General features: G+C 45.0%; 1 protein-coding gene across 1 annotated transcript in view; it reads left to right on the top strand.

Moving 5' to 3' along the window:
* The window catches only part of wdr33 (WD repeat domain 33), a 46,453-nt gene that overhangs the window by 14,939 nt on the left and 13,689 nt on the right, over positions 1 to 17,825 (top strand). Inside the window, exons 6-10 of the mRNA XM_083659530.1 lie at positions 79 to 230; positions 14,078 to 14,175; positions 16,312 to 16,438; positions 16,981 to 17,135; positions 17,710 to 17,788. Of these exons, the coding sequence (XP_083515656.1) occupies positions 79 to 230; positions 14,078 to 14,175; positions 16,312 to 16,438; positions 16,981 to 17,135; positions 17,710 to 17,788 (611 nt within the window). The remainder of the gene's footprint in view (positions 1 to 78; positions 231 to 14,077; positions 14,176 to 16,311; positions 16,439 to 16,980; positions 17,136 to 17,709; positions 17,789 to 17,825) is intronic.

Raw genomic sequence — 17,825 nt, forward strand, 5'->3', positions numbered from 1 at the left:
GCCATGCTGTGATACTGTTGTAATACTTTGTGTGTTAATATTTGCAGTACTAATATACCACCTGATCTGCTCCCCCAGGCCCACGACAGCCCGGTGCGCGCCATGACGTGGTCTCATAACGACATGTGGATGCTGACGGCAGACCACGGCGGCTACGTGAAGTACTGGCAGTCCAACATGAACAACGTCAAGATGTTCCAGGCTCACAAGGAGGCCATTAGAGAAGCCAGGTTTATACCCAATCTACCACTTTCTGTAGTTAACCCAAGTCTGTTGTTGTTACTATTGTCACTGCCCGTCCTGCAGTACCGGGGTCTGGCCACAGGGGGGCGCTGTTGCACCTCCCCCCCGTGTCGCCCCGTTTTCTTGCCGTTGATAAATGACAGATGTAAGTGTGTGCTGTCGCAACACTGCGTTGATCTGTTGTTGATATCCCTCCTATTATTATTTCTATCTGAGCTGTTGTCTCTTGATTTCTTTGCTCTACATAATTCCTATGTACAGAAAAGGTCTTGTTCAATAAAGTGATTATATAAAGAAACACTGGCTAGGCCCAATGGGATACAGCTTGACCAATAAAGTTGAGTGGAGGGTTGTAATTATAACCAATAAAAGCCCAGGGTTTCACTTTCTACCAATAAACTTGAGTCAACAATCTTTAGTCCGGTGCAATGAAGTGAAGCGGAGGGTTTCCCTAATAAAGACAATAAAGTGACATCACTGCAGTATGTTACATGTGCTTCACACACATGCCAGGAGGGGGCGACACACGGCCACACAGTCACACTGTTGGTTTGATTATCCTGCTTTTTGTTGCTCCCAGCCACACAGCAGCCTTAGCTTTTTGAATCAAGATGTTTGGTGCTGAAGCCGTGCCAGACGAGTCTGTTGGTGCTGAAGCCGTGCCAGACGAGTCTGTTGGTGCTGAAGCCGTGCCAGACGAGTCTGTTGGTAAAGAGCAGTTGGCTGACATGATGACACTTCCACATAGCAGCAGTAGAGCTGAAACGTTGGCTTCAGAAGTTGGTTTCCCCTCATTTCCATTCGGCATCAGCTGGAACGTTTGAACAGAGTGAGGACGACTTAAGTGAGATCAGATGAGAATGTGAAACCACTATGAATGTTCCTTCAATCTGATTTCAAATTTGATGCTAGAAGCCATGTTTTATTCCTGAGTTCTGGGTGAATTCCTACACTGCCCGCACGCTTTGAGACCTTGTTACCATGGAAACGTTACCCACATCAAAGTTGTGCGCAGTTGGTAGCCAGACCAGAGCGAAGCCCTCGAACACAGATTTCCCTGCTTCTCTTGTGGTCGTCTAATCCGTGCCTGTTTATGTTATTAATTTAGTTATTAAAGTGTATATATTACTTGACAGCGGCCGCGCAGGCACCGCTGAGGTACACACTCTCTGGCTGGACTGTTGGCAGTCAGCGCCAGAGTCCTGCACGGGTCCAATTTTGCAAACCCGTGCCCCCCCAGACCTGTCACTATAAGAACCGTGGCCCGCCCCGTTACCCGTGATTATCTCAAAATCAAAACCGGCCCCGCTCAGACCCGTTAATAGAAGACCCGTGGCCCGACCCGTTACCTGTGATCAATGAATCACACAGGCTAGAAACACAGTCGCTCACTTTGAACCAAACCAAACGGCCACCGTTTCACACAGGAGGCTAATAATGAGCAGTCTCTAGCTGAGACTCATCACCTGTAACGTTAGCAGTAGCACTTAGCAGCAGCAGCTAACGTTAGTTCAGTAACCAGCTGGTCAGCACTATCAGACAACACTGTTGTGTGCAACAAGCAGACTTGCCAAATATTTCCATCCAAAACATGTCCGGTATAATCCACGCTGCCTTTATGATCGCTGTTTCGCTGACAGAAATGCACTTTTACAATGTCCAATAACTAACTAACTTATAGAAGTATTTTTTTTACCCACCAGAGATGGGGACTTTGACTTGAGACTTGGACTTGAGTCGCACTTAAAGTCACACACACAGTGACTTGAGACTTGTCCTCAAAGACTTGAGACTTGACTTGGACTTGAAGGTTTGGGACTTGTGAACAATCTTTATTTTTTTTGGTGCATTAACATGAAGGAAATGTCTACTGATGTCATCTCTAATCATTGCTGTTACTGTATTCTAATAGATAAGGAGTGAGGATAATACAGTACATGCTTTGAATTCCTTAGTTTGAGCTATGCAGTGTTCTAAACAGACTGGATGACATGCAGCAGATGATAGAACCCTCATCCATAGGGACTTGAGACTTGACTTGGACTTGTGACCAAAGACTTGAGACTTGACTTGAACTTGCAAAAATGACTTGTGAGCATCTCTGTAATACCCGCTACACAAGCTTTTTGCGGGTAACCCGCCGGTACCCGACCTGTTGCAGGACTCGGGTCAGCGCTGCAGCAGTGTTCTCTCAAGTCAGATTCTCTTCTACAATCGTCTGTATAGTTGCCATCGACATATCTCAGTGATAGTTGCCCATTTGGCCAGACGCAGACTGACAGACGCAGACTGACAGAGGCAGACTGACAGACGCAGACTGGAGGGAGATTAAATGGTATTCGACCAATCATGACACATGTTAAAGGAGAACTTCAGAACAAAACACAGCTGATTTATTTTGCACATGATCTCACACATGCAGCTATCTGAAGTGTGACGATCCGGCTAAGCCATGATCCGATCCGATTCCGATTCCTGGGGTCACGATCCGATTCCAGAATCGATTCTCGATTCTCGATTCTCGATTCCAACGATTCTCGATTCCAGAATCTAGAATCGATTCTCAATTATGTAGTTTTATATTGCAATAACACACAAAGGTAAATCTAAGACAAAAAATCACAAATGTATTAATGCTGAACTTCAAATTCAACTTCTGTATTACAGTCAGGGCCTAAATTCATTTTGCAAACTTATGTTCTTCAGATAAGATGGATTTATAGGCTGGGGGGGATCTGTAGACTTTGAGAAGGATTTATAGATTTTGGGGGGAATACATTAACCAGAGTTCTTAAGTGCAAGACGTGGTGGCACCGTGGCAGTACAGTACACAAATGACATGAACATTTGGACACTTATTCAGCCGGTATCTTGCATGTTGCGTTCAGGTGCACTGTAAAAAAAAAATATATATATATATTTTAACGATTTTAAGAAATGATTCTTGGGAGTTTGGAATCGACCCAGGAATCGTGGCATTAAGAATCGCGATCCTTTCAGAATCGATTTTTTTGGAGCACCCCTAGAAGTGTGTAAACAGTTTTGCAGTCATTCATTTAGTTTGACAGTTATTGAGTTGATTTGAGTTAAGTTGATGTCAGTGGTGTCATTTGTGCATGCATCACTTTAGCTTCCTGCGACGAACTGACAGATGAAAACCTTGCTGGCGAATACTCTTCTGGTTGGTTGACTATCGGGGGGCAGAGGAAACGTTAGTCAGCTAGTAACCTGTCTCTGTGATCAGCTGCTCCAGCTGTCAGACATGATACACAGATCAATAGATATATTCCTGCACTCGGTCTAGACTCATCTGATACTTGATTGAATCATTTGTTCTGGTCATAAGACCTTCATCAGCCTTCATCTAGGCCAGTGGATCTCAGCCTGTGGTACGCAGGACTCCCTCCCTCTCATACCTTCATATGGTGGTCAGTTCTGAGGTGGTACTTAGTGTCAAAAGGTTGAGAACCACTCATATAAGAAATACATGGTCACGTCTGGCCCATGTGCTGTATGTCAAACAAAGCATAACATGCTTATGACCCACATGATCAGATGCACCTGTCACTCATTCAGATGCACCTGTCACTCATTCAGATGCACCTGTCACTCATTCAGATGCACCTGTCACTCATTCAGATGCACCTGTCACTCATTCAGATGCACCTGTCACTCATTCAGATGCACCTGTCACTCATTCAGATGCACCTGTCACTCATTCAGATGCACCTGTCACTCATTCCTTTGTCTTTGCTGTCAGACATGAGGAGCATGATTTCAGATCAGTCTTCCCTCTTGTTCTTCTTGTTAGTTAGCATCACTGTGTGTGAGACGAGGCAGAGCTCCTCTGACCACGTGTCTCACAGGATCATCAGGATAGTCTGACCACGTGTCACACAGGATCATCAGGATAGTCTGACCACGTGTCTCACAGGATCATCAGGATAGTCTGACCACGTGTCACACAGGATCATCAGGATAGTCTGACCACGTGTCACACAGGATCATCAGGATAGTTTGACCACGTGTCACACAGGATCATCAGGATAGTCTGACCACGTGTCACACAGGATCATCAGGATAGTCTGACCACGTGTCACACAGGATCATCAGGATAGTCTGACCACGTGTCACACAGGATCATCAGGATAGTCTGACCACGTGTCACACAGGATCATCAGGATAGTCTGACCACGTGTCACACAGGATCATCAGGATAGTCTGACCACGTGTCTCACAGGATCATCAGGATAGTCTGACCACGTGTCACACAGGATCATCAGGATAGTCTGACCACGTGTCACACAGGATCATCAGGATAGTCTGACCACGTGTCACACAGGATCATCAGGATAGTCTGACCACGTGTCACACAGGATCATCAGGATAGTCTGACCACGTGTCTCACAGGATCATCAGGATAGTCGTTCATTCGCTCTTTAAAAACATGACATTATTTTTACACAATTTGGTGGTGCCGGTGCCCCTTAAAAAAGATGTTTTCTGAATCTTTGATAAGCTTTTCCTTGTAGAAGTCACAGCTGCTTGTTTCATAGCTTAATATTAACTATTCAGGAATATCTGAGATGAAATGGGAAATTTCCTTCCAGAATCAGTTGCCACTGAAAGTATGGGAACGTCAACGTTTCAGCTCCATTACATACAGTCTCCTTCACAGCCCCCCCCCCCCCCCCCACTTCCTGTTTCACTCTGGGGTCTCCTGGGACACGGGGCTCGCTGCCTTTGTTGTGGCGGCCATCTTAGAGGACCTGGTGAATAAAGATCAGTAACATCACACCACCGCCCAGTACCTCACTGCTCAGTGTTACACTCCCCCCTCCTCACTGCTCAGTGTTACACTCCCCCTCCTCACTGCTCAGTGTTACACTCCCCCTCCTCACTGCTCAGTGTTACACTCCTCACTGCTCAGTGTTCCACTCCCCCTCCTCACTGCTCAGTGTTACACTCCCCCTCCTCCCTGCTCAGTGTTACACTCCCCCCTCCTCACTGCTCAGTGTTCCACTCCCCCTCCTCACTGCTCAGTGTTACACTCCCCCCTCCTCACTGCTCAGTGTTACACTCCCCCTCCTCACTGCTCAGTGTTACACTCCCCCCTCCTCACTGCTCAGTGTTACACTCCCCCCTCCTCACTGCTCAGTGTTCCACTCCCCCTCCTCACTGCTCAGTGTTACACTCCCCCTCCTCACTGCTCAGTGTTACACTCCCTCCTCCTCACTGCTCAGTGTTACACTCCCTCCTCCTCACTGCTCAGTGTTACACTCCTCACTGCTCAGTGTTCAGTGTTCCACTCCCCCTCCTCACTGCTCAGTGTTACACTCCTCACTGCTCAGTGTTCAGTGTTCCACTCCCCCTCCTCCCTGCTCAGTGTTACACTCCTCACTGCTCAGTGTTACACTCCCCCCTCCTCACTGCTCAGTGTTACACTGCTCAGTGTTACACTCCCCCCTCCTCACTGCTCAGTGTTACACTCCTCACTGCTCAGTGTTACACTCCCCCCTCCTCACTGCTCAGTGTTACACTCCTCACTGCTCAGTGTTCCACTCCCCCTCCTCACTGCTCAGTGTTACACTCCTCACTGCTCAGTGTTCAGTGTTCCACTCCCCCTCCTCCCTGCTCAGTGTTACACTCCCCCTCCTCACTGCTCAGTGTTACACTCCCCCTCCTCACTGCTCAGTGTTACACTCCTCACTGCTCAGTGTTACACTCCCCCTCCTCACTGCTCAGTGTTACACTCCTCACTGCTCAGTGTTCCACTCCCCCTCCTCACTGCTCAGTGTTACACTCCCCCCTCCTCACTGCTCAGTGTTACACTCCCCTTTTGCTTCTGACCATGAAACACTTTACATGCCATTTCAAAAAAAATCTATAGATTTTTTTTTTATGCTTTTTTTTCTTATTTAAAGGGATAGTTCGGTTTGTTTGAAGTTGGGTCCTATCAGCTAGTCACATACACTAACGTAATTAGGTACAGTGTTCTGGACGCTGAGCGCAGTGTCTAACGAGATCCGGCACCCAGAGGAGCAGCCTCGCGCAGCCTCACCAGCTTTTTCTCTCTCAGTACTGGGGGTCAACAACTAAAACGTAATTTAGCCACCTAAAACACCTAAAACAACAGAAGGAGACCTCCTACACATGCTTTGGAGCTGCCCCGTGATTGAAGAGTTTTGGAAGTACGTTATTACATTAACTTCAGAGATAGTAGGCTCTCAAATTGGACAGGACCCAAAAGTATGGATATTGGGGGACATGAGCTCTGCTGAAGTGAACCAGTACAAGAAATACTTTATCCTACTTGCTAGTACTGCAGTTAAAAAATGCATACTGATCAACTGGAAATCACAAGTATCTCCATCACAGAGACACTGGATTAATGAGCTTGTGTCTTACTGTACTCCAGAGAAGATACTGTATAATGTAAGAAAGAAACCTGCAACCTTCCAGAAAATTTGGGGGCCCTTTATTGATATGCTACCATCTCTAAGAACAGGTGACCATAGCTAATTAGCATCTCTACCTGGACCAAACCTAATTTTAATGAATGCTAGAAATTGTTTGTATGTATGTATGTATGTATGTATGTATGTATGTATGTATGTATGTATGTATGTAGAGATCCATACAAGGGAGATGGGTGGGGGGAGGGATGGGGTTGGGATTTATTTGTTTATTTTGTTTGGTTTGTCTTGTTTTATTTTACGCAATGTGCGTGTGCTCAAGCAGAGATGTTTATCTGTAATATTGTCAACGAATGAGCAACTGTACGAAAAATAAAATAAATCTTGAAAAAAAAAAAAAAACACCTAAAACAACGCCCACCTTAACAAATCGATATCTGTGTACATGCACGCTCTATTTTGACAATTTTCAGCACTTTACTTTTCCGCAAAACAGCAGTTTCATTCAGCACTGCTTTTTCTCCCAGCCGTACAACCACCGTATTCCTCCGCTAAAGCCAGCACAGAGCACAGAGCCGCGGTTTACAAAACAGGAAGAAGAGAGATAAAACACTGACTTACTTTAGAGACAACAAGTCACCTGGCCTCTCTGGTCTGGGTCGTTTTCCACAATTTATCCTGGGAATGGTGAATAAGGTTTGCAGCCAGGGCACCCAGGCATTTAGACAGCAGGCGCATCTCTCTGCCTGTTCACTCTCTGCAAAAGTTCCTCTTCTGTATTCTCTCTGGTTCATAATTGTATCCTCTTGTCACCAAGGTGAATGGCATATCATCCTCGCTATCAAAATCACTCATATTTTCGTCCGTGTATTCTATTTGTTGTGTCTTCAAACCGGGAGAAATAAAATTGCCTACCCCCAAATAACTGCGGAGTAATCCAGTGCTGCGGCTCTGACCTGGCTTTTAGCAGAGGAACACGGTAGTTTAGACAGACGGTTTGGAGAAAAAGCAGTGCCGAATGAAACTGCTGTTTTGCGGAAAAGTAAAGCGCTGAAAATTGTCAAAATAGAGCGTGCATGTACACGGATATCGATTTGTTTAGGTGGGCGTTGTTTTAGGTGGCTAAATTACAGTTATAGTTTTAGTTGTTGACCCCCAGTACTGAGAGAGAAAAAGCTGGTGAGGCTGCGCGAGGCTGCTCCTCTGGGTGCCGGATCTCGTTAGACACTGCGCTCAGCGTCCAGAACACTGTACCTAATTACGTTAGTGTATGTGACTAGCTGATAGGACCCAACTTCAAACAAACCGAACTATCCCTTTAAGTTCACCAGAAGTGAATTTGTACTTTTTGTTAGGAGAGTGGAAGAGACTTTTATCCCTGCCTCTCCGGGATGTCTGTGTGATGCGGGCTTGTGTTGTAGATTACACTGAAAGGCCACCGGGTGGAGCTATTTCATCTTGTTTCATAGTCTTCTTGACACAAGCTGAGTGAGTTGTAGGTGCAGGTTGAGCAGGAGAGCGCACTAAACTAGTGTGTCATTATCTTAGGAAAAGTGTCTGAGGGATATCGGCCTGTGGGAATATGATTATCTGCCACCAGAAACTTACTTTCAGGCAGACTAGAGATGTTTCCATAGAAACCTCAGCAAACCATTCCTGTTCAGTTATTCTCCTCATTTATTGTCAGGAATATAGAGAGGCAAAGTGACCGCTTACTTCCTGCTTCAGCACTGTACCAGAGATTTTCATCCGCCATTTATTTTCCCATGGACATTTCATAAAATGCTTATAAAAATAGTTTTACTTTGTCAAACCAGAAACGGTTCAGCTATATTTAGAATCGGGAGAGAGCATAGAACATTTCACTCCGACCAAAGCTAAAAAAAACAACACAGAAAAAATATTTTCCTTAAATCCGGGGTTAGTTATGTTATGTGGTCTCTCCTGTTTCTAAATATATCTGAACTGTTTGGTTTGAACCAGAGCCGTATAATAGAAGAGTTCCGACATCTCCATTCGCTCCAATGGACCAGTTTTTTTCCAGGAAGTAGAAAGTGGAACTCTTGAGTAAAAAAAGCAGCACTGTCGAGTTGCAGCAAAATAGACAGTTTGTGTTGTACTTTGAAAGAGTTTTCCCCCCCCTTGAATCAAATTGTACATTATCAGCTTTATTTTAGCATGCAAATGTAGCGCGTGACCCATTCCTGGCTGTTCATTGGCTACTGAGTTTTGCATTTTGGTCCTCCGCTGACACCACTCTCTCTCTAGAGGACACTAGTTTGAACAAAGTAAAACTATTTTTATAAGCATTTTACAAAATGTCTATGGGAAAATAAATGGGGGATGAAAATCTCTGGTACAGTGCTGAAGCAGGAAGTGACGTTCCACTTTGGCTCTCTATAATGAACTTTGTCTCGTCACCAGACTTTACGTTTACATATCTGCTCATTCATTTGAATTGAGGCCATTTACAACATGAACACAACAGGTAGACACAGCAGTGCTCCACCTTTCAGCCCCCCCCCCCCCCCCTCTTGTGATTATGTTTACTGATGCACTGTAGTTTATTATATGGTGTCGTCTGCAATAGGATTTCTATAGCCTTTTAAGGGGATAGAGGAGGGCATTGAAAACAAAGGTTTGAGATTACTGAACAATGTTTAGCACTTATTAATCACAGTACAATGAGAAAGGTGCTGAGGAAAGTGTTAATACAGAATGTTCTCTGTGTGTCTTCTCAAGCGATGCACAGTTTAGCTGCAGCTTCTGTTGGCCAAACATCTCTTCCTCCATAGTTAGGTTGTCCTACACAACTTCAGGCCGTAAATATGGAGAAACATTTGACCGCAAACAAAAAGTCAGTTTGATAATTGCACACCTTTATGTTGACCTCAGCATTTAGAGCTGCAACCTTATTCATCGATTTTAAAACGAACCGTCAGCTATTTTGATAATCGATTAATCCCTTTGAGTCATTTTTAAGCTGAAAAGTCAAAATTCTCTGATTCCAACTTGTTAAATGTGAATATTTTCTGGTTTCTTTTACTCTAGGACAGTAAACTGAATATCTCTGGGTTGTGGCCAAAACAAGACATTTGAGGACGTCATCTTGGGCTTTGGGAAACACTGATCCACAATTTTCACCATGTTGAGACATTTTATAAACCAAACAACTCAAAGATTAATCGAGAAATGAATCAACAGGTTAATCGACCAGGAAAATATTTGTTAGTTGCAGGCCTACTCAACAGCCCGTCCCTGTCCAGTGAAAATCTCTTCCAAATCGAACCTGCGACCCTCGTGTTGGTAGGCAGGCTGCTGCTGCACTACCCCGGACGCCCACCAGGTTTATTCCTTTGATTTAGAAGAGCTGCTGCTGTCGGATTGTAAGTCTTCACATTCGTTCAGTTTAACTCATTCAGTTCAACTTTGAACTAAACTACATTTATCTGCAGAACCTAAATTCCGGCTGGACGTAGCACATAGGAGGATCATGCTATTCCCCCCAGTTCCCCCCCCCCCCCCCCCCCCCCCCCCGAACAGCGGCCCCGACCGACCAGAGAAGGTGCTAGTGCAGCGACCAGGACTCGTACCCCACCGTGCAGACACAGCCAATCATGTCTGTATGAATGCCTGATCAAGCCGGAGGTTACACAGGGGCGCGAACCTGCGACCCTCATGTTGGTAGGCAGGGAATCTACCGCTACAATACCTGAACGCCCCCGGGCCTCATGTGAGAGCTCATATTAAAACCTTTAATCAGCTGATCTCATCGTGCGTCGCTACTCTAAATACACTTCTGTTCAAATAGGAAACCCTGCTCTGTGTAGTTGGCAGTTAACCAGCTTAGACCTGTCATTGACACCTGTTTAAGACAGTTCAGTCACCACTCTGTCCTCAAGCTACACGTCACTGAAGTCACAGACAAAAGCCTTGAATCTGTGATGTGATGATTTGTGTTGCTGATGCCTCACTTCACTGCCTCATGGAGCAGAGCCAGAGTTGACATCCCAGTCAGTCACATCACACATTCAAGGCTCAGCTCTCCAGTGTGTCGCTTTAGGAAGCCCAAACACTGAGCCAACTGTCCTGGACACGTTCCCCTTTCAGCCTCTTCTGTTGTCTTTGCATCCGGAAGAGACAGAGAGAGAGACACACACACACACACACACAGAGAGAGAGAGTGAGACACACACACACAGAGAAAGAGAGAGACACGCACACAGAGAGAGAGAGACACACACACACACACACAGAGAGAGAGAGAGACACAGAGAGAGAGAGAGAGAGACACACACACACACACACACACATGCACACAGAGAGAGAGAGAGAGACACACACACACACACACAGAGAGAGAGAGAGAGACACACACACACACACAGAGACACACACACACGCACACAGAGAGAGAGAGACACACAGAGAGAGACCCACACACACACACACACAGAGACAGAGAGGGAGAGAGAGACACACACGCACAGAGAGTGAGAGAGACACACACACACAGAGAGAGAGAGAGACACAGAGAGAGAGATAGAGAGAGACACACACCGAGAGAGAGATGCTGAATGTCCAAAACACAAGGAGCAGCTTCCTCATATTGAGTTGCAGCTGTTTTACAAGAGTTTACAAAATCCTTGTGTAACTTTGTGATCTGTATGGATTTAATCATGGAGATGGATAAAGGCTAGGCTAACAGCTAGGTAGGCTAACAGCTAGGTAGGCTAACAGCTAGGTAGGCTAACAGCTAGGTAGGCTAACAGCTAGGGCCACAACTAACCATTATGTCCATTGTCAATTAGTCTGTCAATTATTTCCTCGATTAATCGATTCGTTGTTTGGTGAAAAATGTGGATCAGTGTTTCCCAAATCCCAAGATGACGTCCTCAAATGTCATGTTTTGTCCACAACCCAAATATATTCAGTTTACTCTCAGAGGAGTAAAGAAACCAGAAAGTATTCACATTTACCAAGCTGGAATTAGAGAATTACCAAAACAGTTGGCAATTAATTTAATAGTGGACAACTAATGATTAATTGTTGTAGCTTTCATAACGGCTTTGAGCTGGATTGGCCTCGTTACGCCTCAGGCTGTGTGTCTAAAGCAGCAGCAGGAGGTGTAGGAGGATGATGGTGTTTCCTCTGGAGCTGTAGGTGTCACACAGGGTTTGACTGTCTCTCTCTGTGTGCAGCAGTGGAGAACCATTTGGCGTGTTTGAGTGTTTGTGTAGAAATCTGTCTGGTCTGGAAACGTTCAAAACGATCCGTCCCTAGCTGTGGTCTGATCCGTCCCTAGCTGTGGTCTTGAGGTACGAGGTTGGCTTTGGGTGATGGTTTCTGAAGGTTGTCACAGGTGGAAGTTTGACCTGTGGACCTGTGAAGCTGCTTGTTCCTTTAAGTTAATGTTCTTTAGTGAAGAGCAGGAGGGAAGTCAACACCAGACAAAAACATGTCTGACTGCAGCCTTAAAGTGGTCTTCAACAGGTTGAGGTGGTCTTCAACATGTTGAGGTGGTCTTCAACAGGTTGAGGTGGTCTTCAACAGTCGCTGTTGAAGACGCCATTTTGGATTTTGAAGCTCCCATATTATTCAGATTTCATGGCTCAGTTTCTAAATGTGCTCTTGTCTCAGAGCGGGTGTCCACAAAGGCCCAATTGGCTGTGTCTGGGTGGGAAGCCAGTGTGGTATGAGTCGTGTTCTGGGGGAGGGGAACCTGGGGAATAGCATGATCCTCCCACGGTGTTACTCCTCGCTGTCAGGTGAAAAGAAGCAGCTGGCAACTGCACATGTATCAGAGGAAGCATGTGCCAGTATAGAGAGCCAAAGTGAACGTCACTTCCTGCTTCAGCATGTGTACCAGAGATTTTCATCCGCCATTTATTTTCCCATAGACATTTCGTAAAATGCTTATAAAAATAGTTTTACTTGTTCAAACCAAACGGTTCAGATGTATTTAGAAACAGGAGAGACCACAGAACATTTCACTTGGACCAAAACGTTAAAAAAAAAGCAGATTTAAAGAAAATATTTTTTTCAATGTTTTTTAAAGTTTTGGTTTGAGTGAAATGTTCTGTGGTCTCTCCAGATTCTAAATATAGCTGAATCACTTGGTTTGACCAAGTAAAACTATTTTTTATAAGCATTTTACTGAAAGTCTGTGGAAAATAAAATGGCCAATGAAATCCCTTGGTACACATGCTGAAGCAGGAAGTGGCGTTGACTTTGGCTTCTCTCTACACCTCTCCCTCGCTCAGCAGAGGAGGTGGAGCACCGATGGGGACAGCAGCAGCAGGGGGTGTTGGTGTGAAAGTGGAGTCAAAGTGCTGTTATAGTCGAGACTTTCAGACTGGACCTGATTGGCGTTTTGAAAATGCAATAACTTGACATTTAACCGCTCATATAAAGCCACATTTTGACAATATCCTCATTAAACGTTTTTGAATCATATGTACAGTATGTAAGCAGAGGACAAAGTACGCCTAGTGGACAGGTGGAATAGTGAAACTGTGTGGTGGTGCCCCCCAGCAGAGAGCAGAGCCCCTGCCTGTCTGCCTGCCTGTCTGTCTGTCTGACTGACTGTGTGCTCTCCCTGCCTGTCTGTCTGCCTGTCTGTCTGACTGTGTGCTCTCCCTGCCTGTCTGTCTGATTGTCTGTCTGACTGTGCTCTCCCTGCCTGTCTGTCTGCCTGTCTGACTGACTGTGTGCTCTCCCTGCCTGTCTGTCTGTCTGTCTGACTGACTGTGTGCTCTCCCTGCCTGTCTGTCTGTCTGTCTGACTGACTGTGTGCTCTCCCTGTCTGACTGTCTGTCTGACTGTGTGCTCTCCCTGCCTGTCTGTCTGTCTGACTGTGTGCTCTCCCTGTCTGTCTGTCTGTCTGTCTGTCTGACTGACTGTGTGACTGTCTGTCTGTCTGTCTGTCTGACTGACTGTGTGCTCTCCCTGTCTGTCTGTCTGACTGACTGTGTGCTCTCCCTGTCTGTCTGTCTGACTGACTGTGTGCTCTCCCTGCCTGTCTGACTGTGTGCTCTCCCTGTCTGTCTGTCTGACTGACTGTGTGCTCTCCCTGCCTGTCTGTCTGTCTGACTGACTGTGTGCTCTCCCTGCCTGTCTGTCTGCCTGTCTGACTGACTGTGTGCTCTCCCTGCCTGTCTGTCTGCCTGTCTGACTGACTGTGTGCTCTCCCTGCCTGTCTGTCTGCCTGTCTGACTGACTGTGTGCTCTCCCTGCCTGTCTGCCTGTCTGTCTGACTGACTGTGTGCTCTCCCTGCCTGTCTGTCTGTCTGCCTGTCTGACTGTGTGCTCTCCCTGCCTGTCTGTCTGTCTGCCTGTCTGACTGTGTGCTCTCCCTGCCTGTCTGTCTGTCTGCCTGTCTGACTGTGTGCTCTCCCTGCCTCTCTGCCTCTCTTCAGTTTCTCTCCCACGGATAATAAGTTTGCCACGTGTTCAGACGACGGCACCGTGCGCATCTGGGACTTCATGCGCTGCCATGAGGAGCGGATCCTCAGAGGTAGGTTACTGCCCGCAACACCACCACATACACAACACCACATACACAACACCACATACACAACACCACATACACAACACCACAACACCACATACACAACACCACAACACCACATACACAACACCACCACCACATACACAACACCACATACACAACACATACACACCACAACACCACATACAGTACACAACACCACCACATACACAACACAACACCACATACACAACACATACACACCACAACACCACATACAGTACACAACACCACCACCACATACACAACACATACACACCACAACACCACCACATACACACCACAACACCACCACATACACAACACCACCACCACGTTCTGTATAGATGATATTATAGCTGATATGTATCCTAACAACAAAAACAGCAGAAATCTCAGGCTGGATTACAGGGACATGACATGACATGACATTACAGGGACATTACATGACATGACATTACAGGGACATTACATGACATGACATTACAGGGACAATACATTACATTACAGGGACATTACATGACATGACATTACAGGGACATGCTGTATGTGTGGAGAAATGGAGGGGGGTCTTGTTGGCTTTGAATATGTATCTCAGTATCAGCAGCATAATAATAATAATAATAATGTATTATTATTATTATTATTATAGCTTCAGTGACACGTTGGAACAGCAGATACTGAAGAGCACATGGATTACATGTGAATGTTATTTAAAATGTAAAGGGGACCTCCGGGTGCGAGGGGTTAAACAGAAGACTTGTAACTAGGCCAAACTCTAAGTCAAAATAGCCTGTAGACTCTACAGGCTAAAACCCCCCCCGCATTAAAATGGAATATGATGAGCAATAAAAGTAACATTGTATTATGTGATAACTACTGTATAAAAAAATGATCATATTTCCACCACTCAGCTCTTTATAACAGACGGACAAAAAGTCATAAACACACACACCGTACAGTACAGTGCCTCTCAACAATATTTACTTTGCTTATGTTTTACAGTTTAGAAGCAGAAGAGAAAAATAATTTGCTCAAAATAAGATGCAAAGAAACGGTCAATCAGCAGCCAATGTGATGTTTTTAATAAAACATACGACTGAATGATGCTTGGAGACCTGGAGAGCAGATCAACCAATCACAGTCTAGATGACAGCAGCATCAGAGAAGGCTGAAAACAGGAGAGAAATTGAGGAGAAAAAAATAGACATAATAGTTTGTTTTTCCTGTCGCATAAATCATGTCATGATCCTCCAAAATTACCCTGAAATGCCCCAGGGGGTCCCCACCCCGGGTTGAGAACCACTGACCTGTGGATGGAATAATGACCGCTAATTATTGTATATCAGTGTGAAAAACAACAAACTGCACACAGGAATGTCTCTGTCATTCCATTTAATGTCACTAATGATAAGTGGAGGCAGACCAGTAAACCTCTTGAGACTTATTGGACTTTATTTTAGAAGCTGTTATTTGGATTATTATGTGTTTAAAACTCTCCTTACAGTTTGTATCATCTAAATCAGCATTTTATTGTACATTCTTACATTAAAACGTGTTAAAGAAGAACAGTGAAATGTCTTGCTGCCAATAAACTAGTTTTTAAGTTGTTATTGAGTTGTAATTTTTAAGTATATTCCGGGACTAATTTTAAGGTTTTCATCTTATTAATAATCATCTGGATAATATCGTATGTTGAGATCATTTTGGTCCAAAATAATCATACAAGGAAATGTTCATAATGAGCACAGGCCCAGTGTGAACCTTCCCCTTCATATTAAACGCTTTGCTTGTGTCTTGTCTCTGACACACAGACACACGCCCCTGTCTAACGTCTGTGTGTGTGCGCCTGCTTTCTCTGTGTGTGTGTGTGTGTGTGTGCGTTCTGTGTGTGTGCGCCTGCTTTCTCTGTGTGTGTGTGTGTGTGTGTGCGCTCTGTGTGTGTGCGCCTGCTTTCTCTGTGTGTGTGTGTGTGTGTGTGCGTTCTGTGTGTGTGCGCCTGCTTTCTGTGTGTGTGTGTGTGTGCGTTCTGTGTGTGTGCGCCTGCTTTCTCTGTGTGTGTGTGTGTGTGTGTGTGCGCTCTGTGTGTGTGCGCCTGCTTTCTCTGTGTGTGTGTGTGTGTAGGTCACGGAGCAGATGTGAAGTGTGTAGACTGGCACCCCACCAAAGGCCTGGTGGTGTCGGGCAGCAAGGACAGCCAGCAGCCAATCAAATTCTGGGACCCCAAGACGGGACAGAGCCTGGCCACTCTGTGAGTCCAGTCTGTTTCATTACCTTTCATTACCTTTCTGGATCATGTATGTAACAGGAACTGGCTGGAAATCTGAATTTGGGCTCCAATTAACGATTATGTTCATTTGTCAATTAGTCTGTCAATTATTTCCTTGATTAATCGATTAAAAACCGATATAAAATGTCAGAAAATGGTGAATTTTGAATGTCTTGTTTTGTCCACAACTCAAAGATATTCAGTTTACTGTCATAGAAGAGTAAAGAAACCAGAAAATGTTCACATTTAAGAAGCTGGAATGAGAGATTGTTATTATTATTAATAATAATATTATTAATATTATTATTTTATTACTCACAAGATTAATCAGTTATGAAAATTGTTATCAATTAATTTAATAGTTGACAACTAATTGATTAATCGTTGCAGCTCTAATCTGAATTCCTATAACAGACATTTTTAAAATGTCATGATTCAGAATGTTTGCTTGTAGTCTCGTGTCTGACTTCTCTATCCTTCCTCTCTCTCTCTCTCTCTCCTCCCCTCGCTCACCCTGCCCTCAGACACGCCCACAAGAACACAGTGATGGAGGTGAAGTGGAACCTGAATGGTAATTGGCTGCTGACGGCGTCACGTGACCACCTGTGCAAACTGTTTGACATCCGCAACCTGAAAGAGGAGCTGCAGGTGTTCAGAGGCCACAAGAAGGAGGCCACAGGTGAGGAGGAGCTCCCACACAAACTAAACCTCTTTATAGAGTGGAGGCTTAACCCATTGATACCTGATGCAGCATTTGTGTGTGTATCCCTTTAAGACGGTCTTAAAGGGATACGCACACAAACGAGGGATATACATGCAAATGCTGCATCAGGTATCAATGGGTTAAAGTTACAGTTCACCCAAAAATTGTAAGTTCAGTCATGATCTACTCGCCCCCGTGCCAATGTTTTTTAGTCCACAAAACATTTGTGTATTTTCACAGCAAAACACAGAATTCTCCTAATCCAAGTCTCCAACCCTGAGATGCCAAGTTGTTTTAAAAAGGTGTTATTTATTTACACCCTGTTTTAGCTGAAATCTGCACTGCAGCCATGTGGGCCAATAATAATAATAATAATAATAATACGAATAATAGATTGGATTTATAAAGCGCCATTCTCAAACTCAAGGACACTGTACAATTAAAAAGTAGTAAAAAAAGCATAGGAATTTTTTAAGATAAAGCTGTAAACACTGTTACTGTCCCTCTGTCTCCAGCTGTAAACACTGTCTTACTGTCCCCCTGTCTCCAGCTGTGGCTTGGCATCCCGTCCACGAGGGCCTGTTTGCCAGCGGAGGTTCAGACGGATCCCTTCTCTTCTGGCACACGGGGTAAAGATGGCCGCTGGCTGCTAGACATGTGACTGAA

The sequence above is a fragment of the Poromitra crassiceps genome, assembly GCF_964638095.1.
Source record: "Poromitra crassiceps genome assembly, chromosome: 23".
Lineage (NCBI taxonomy): Eukaryota > Metazoa > Chordata > Actinopteri > Beryciformes > Melamphaidae > Poromitra > Poromitra crassiceps.